This window comes from Plasmopara halstedii (assembly GCF_900000015.1).
Source record: "Plasmopara halstedii genome assembly, contig: Scaffold_3120, whole genome shotgun sequence".
In the NCBI taxonomy this organism is placed as follows: domain Eukaryota; phylum Oomycota; class Peronosporomycetes; order Peronosporales; family Peronosporaceae; genus Plasmopara; species Plasmopara halstedii.
In genome coordinates this window covers 844-5,401 of record NW_020190023.1, presented here as the reverse complement: position 1 = coordinate 5,401, position 4,558 = coordinate 844, and the positions used below count along the sequence as shown (strand labels likewise).

At 47.7% G+C, this 4,558-nt stretch overlaps 1 protein-coding gene across 1 annotated transcript; it reads left to right on the top strand.

Moving 5' to 3' along the window:
* Positions 1-774: 774 nt before the first annotated feature.
* PHALS_07560 (v-type h()-translocating pyrophosphatase) lies at positions 775-3,084 on the top strand (the record flags this gene model as incomplete). Its single annotated transcript, XM_024721049.1, has 3 exons — positions 775-2,041; positions 2,120-2,308; positions 2,384-3,084. The coding sequence occupies 3 exons, from the start codon at positions 775-777 to the stop codon at positions 3,082-3,084; spliced, it is 2,157 nt and encodes a 718-aa protein (XP_024586187.1).
* Between the last annotated feature and the right edge of the window lie 1,474 nt (positions 3,085-4,558).

Sequence of the window (4,558 nt, the reverse complement as noted above, 5' to 3'; positions counted from 1 at the left end):
GTGGTGTATGCCACACCACAGCTCCCTTGGGAGAGTGACGGGTCACTCTCATATAACCACTGTACTTGGGCGCGCAAGTATTCAATCTAACGACCGAGTCGTGAAGGAGCTGTACCCTCTTAGAGAATGGAACATGAGTCGTTCAAGCACCTGTCTCCGGGATACTTAAATTAGCCTAGCAAACTTATCTCTTTCGCTCATCCCGACGGTGTATGATGCATATGTGTCACACCATTCAAAGTCAGAAGTTGCTTCGTGATTCCTTACACAAATATCTTCCATTAAGATATCACATGGCTTCATTTCGCTGGATATTTTGAACGATCCCAAAGTCCAATTTGGACTGTGGTTCGATGATCTTCTTGTGCAAGCAGCCGATCTTTTTTATGTTTGGTACAATTTTGAAACTTGTCCTGCGAGGGATTCGAACCTGCTATACATACCCTAATATACCCAGCTCAATAACACGTGTATTGAGCTTATTGGGTGTAAAAAGATTACGTAAGGGCGGCACAAAACAATTCTTTCAAGACGGCCGCGGCAACTCCAGTCTCTGGCGTCGACGTCTCACAGATAAATAATTATAGAACTTAGCATTTGGTAGTCGTGGCTGCACGGCCAGTTCAACTTGTATTCCAATCAGATTGTAAATTGAGAAAGGAATGGGAAAATGTATGCTACATAAAGAGAGCAAGTTCAAAGATCTTTTCTTTTTAGTGACCATCAGCTCCAGTCATTTTGGATTTTGCTCCCTTTTCCTGTTTTGGTAAGATCATGACGGAAGCTTTTGAAGTCTACACCTACGTGGTGGCTGCAGGCGTCTTTGGCATTCTATTTGCAGCCTACCTGTTTTGGGAAGTGTCGAAGGTGAGAGTGACTCGCCGTGGTGACGGGTACTCGCTGCTTTCCTCGGAGGTGCGTCACCAAACCGCCGACCGTCTTTTTGAAATCTTCTGTGCCATTCAAGAAGGTGCACGAGCTTTCTTGCTGGCCGAATATACGCTGTGCTTTGCCTTTATCATTGTTTTCGGTGCCGTGGTGCTTGTGCTCACGTCTTTTGTCAACAAGGACGGCAAGTCGTTTGACTGGCTCTTTGGCACCCTTAACGCCACAGCCTTTGCTGTAGGTGGCCTCACTTCGATGGCTGCTGGCTACATGGGGATGATGGTTGCTGTCTATTCAAACGCTCGTACCACAGTCTCGGCCATGAAAGAGGGCGCACGTGGATGGCGGGACTCATTCAATACGGCTTTTCGTGCTGGTGCCGTCATGGGCTTTGGACTCAGCTCGATGGCTCTGCTAGTGCTTTTCATCCTGATCAAGGCTTTTGAAACTCAATACCCGCTGTCTTCTGATCACAAGAAGCTTTTTGAGGCCATTTCAGGCTACGGTCTCGGCGGCTCATCTATTGCCATGTTCGGTCGTGTTGGTGGCGGTATTTACACCAAGGCTGCTGATGTCGGTGCTGACCTTGCTGGTAAGGTTGTCGAGAACATCCCCGAAGATGATCCTCGTAACCCTGCTACAATTGCTGACAACGTCGGAGACAATGTCGGAGATGTTGCTGGCATGGGTTCGGACCTTTTTGGTTCTCTCGCTGAAGCCACGTGTGCTTGCCTTGTGATTTCCACGCAGAGCTCCGAGATTATTAGTGCCGGATGGCCAGCCGTTCTTTTTCCGCTAGTTATCACTGCCACTGGAATCTTTGTATCCGCGATTGTGAGCTTCCTGGCCACCCACGTGTGGCCTGTAAAGAAAGAGAAAGATGTTGAGCTCGTTCTTAAGCTGCAGCTTTTTGGATCTACTCTGCTAATGACTCTCCTTATTGTTCCCGTATCCCTTTGGCTGCTACCGTCGACCTTCTCAATCGGTTCTTCCTTCCATGTGACTCCCATTCGTGCTTTTTACTGCGTCGCTGTCGGTCTTTGGGGTGGCTGCATCGTTGGATTTGTGACTGAGTACTTCACTTCGCACAGCTATACGCCAGTGCGTGAGGTTGCTCATGCGTGTGAGACTGGTGCTGCTACCAACATCATTTACGGTCTCGCTCTTGGATATAAATCTGCTATTGTCCCAATTGTAATCATTTCACTGGCTGTGTATGTGGGCTTTTCAACAGCTGGTATGTACGGAGTTGCTCTTGCCGCTCTCGGGTTTTTGGGTACACTCGCCACATGTCTGGCGATTGACGTGTATGGTCCCATCTGTGACAATGCTGGTGGTATCGCTGAGATGGCAGAGCTTCCTGCTGAGGTGCGTGACAAGACTGATGCTCTTGATGCTGCTGGTAACACAACGGCGGCCATCGGTAAGGGTTTTGCTATTGGTTCGGCTGCCCTCGTATCCTTGGCCTTATTCGGTGGGTTCGTTACTCGCATTGAAGAAGAATCGATCAACATTTTGTCCCCAATCACATTTTCTGGACTTTTCATTGGTGCCATGTTACCCTACTGGTTTACTGCCATGACCATGAAGTCAGTCGGCACTGCTGCCATGGAGATGGTGAAGGAAGTGAAGCACCAGTTTGCAACTATTCCTGGACTTCTTGAAGGTTTGCCGGGTCACGGTCCCCCGGACCATGCTCGTTGCATCAAGATCTCGACTGATGCCTCTTTGCGTGAAATGATTCCACCCGGACTCCTTGTGATGTTATCTCCCATTATTGCTGGCACCTTCTTTGGTGTCCACGCTGTATCTGGTCTGCTTGTTGGTAGTCTGACTTCGGGTGTCCAGCTCGCTATCTCACAGTCGAACACTGGTGGTGCTTGGGACAACGCAAAAAAGTTTGTGGAAAAGGGATGCGTCTCCATTGAAGACAAGGAAGGCAAATTGGTTGTGCAGGGCAAGGGGAGCGCCATTCACAAGGCCGCCGTAATTGGTGATACTGTCGGTGATCCCCTAAAAGACACTTCTGGTCCGGCCCTGAACATTTTGATGAAGTTGATGGCAATTATATCGCTGGTATTCGGTGACTTCTTTAAGAGTATCAACAACGGCCGCGGTCTGTTCAATGTTCCCGGTGATGTTTCCTCGGTTTCTGCTGTCACTCCTGCTGTGGAGTCCACGGCCGGTCCCGGGGTTTAGGCCAGTCGCGCAACTTAAAGGTAGAAGAGCACTTGTTTTGCGCTGTCAGGGCGATACGAAGAGTCAGTACAGGGCTACATTCTGTCATTCTCGTAAGGAGGGTGTGTAGGTAAAGCCGGTGGTTGCAGCTAATGCAGAATACGCTTAGATGCTAATAGAGCTTACTCATACATCAATACTGGATCTACTGTCTTTGTATCATGTGGAAAAGTTGAGGCTGCAAAATACGCTCAAGTATTGCACAATGCGTAACAGTCACATTGAGAGGTTACAATGGTTAGAATTTGTCTACGCTGATGAACCCGCTACCTCATTTTATACATCTTCTCCAAACATCCCAATTTGTCGCGCACCGAACTATGTGCACCATTCATGCCGTGCTTCCATCGCATGCTGATCTTTCTATCTGCTTGGACAGCTTGGCATGTTCGTGTTGGTCACGGGCTCATGCCAATAATGTTGGTACAAATAGGAGGAAAAAAACTTAGCTTGTCAATCAAGTTCTCCCCTCACACGAAGTCTTAAATCTGACTAATCGGATTCATCATATATTCATCGAAAGGCAAACGAAAGCAAGGCAAATGCTTAGAGGAGCAAGAATACTTTCATTGCTATCGTTACATGTCCGATAGACCTGCAGTAGACAAGTAAAGTGATATTGAAGCAATTATTGTCATCATGATCACAAAATTCATACAAATAGCTGAACTTACGTCATGCGTCTATCGTGATAAAGAATTGCGAGATAATGTAACATTATCAGTTGAATAAATCAGGTTGGCTTAGTGATAGCTTTTCTCGAAGAGTGGTAACTATTACCATTTGGGACCTCAACAAGAGGGAGGAGACCTGAGCGAAGAAGGGGTTTCTGGGACATGCCATGGGGGGATCAAGGACGAGAGCAAAAGCACGGAAGCGAATTATTAGTGACGCCAACGCACCGGGTATCATTGCACTTGAAAAACAATTTTAGACCAAAAGTACGCCTGACCGCATGCGTCACGATCTTCAACCGCTCGACGCCTCAGCCGTGTGCCGATCGCGCATCGACTCCCAGATAAAGTGAAATGTGGTATTTAGCGGAAAAACGGAAAGTAGTATTAGTACGTGAGTGCCTTCGACGAGCAAGTAGTTTGTATTCAGAACAAAAAAGCATGTCAACGAGTTGTCAGTGCTGCTTTACTCTTTGAGCTAGCGGATTGCGATCCGTTACACTCGTATTGGTTCTTGTAAAGAACGAAAGATCGGTGGCCTAAAGTACGCTTCCTCAATGCGCAAAGCTACGGCAGCCCCGCTGCACTTAGTAGCACTTGTAGTCAATCAACACATGAGTCTTTAGACCGATTCTCTGTGAGGATGAAACAAATTTCCTTTTTGCCCCTGGGCATATAGGACGGGCTTAACAAGCTGATGTCCTTGCCTGGCCCTGAGGGCGTGCAACACCTTGTGGCGCAAGGTCCCAATCAAGTCGTGT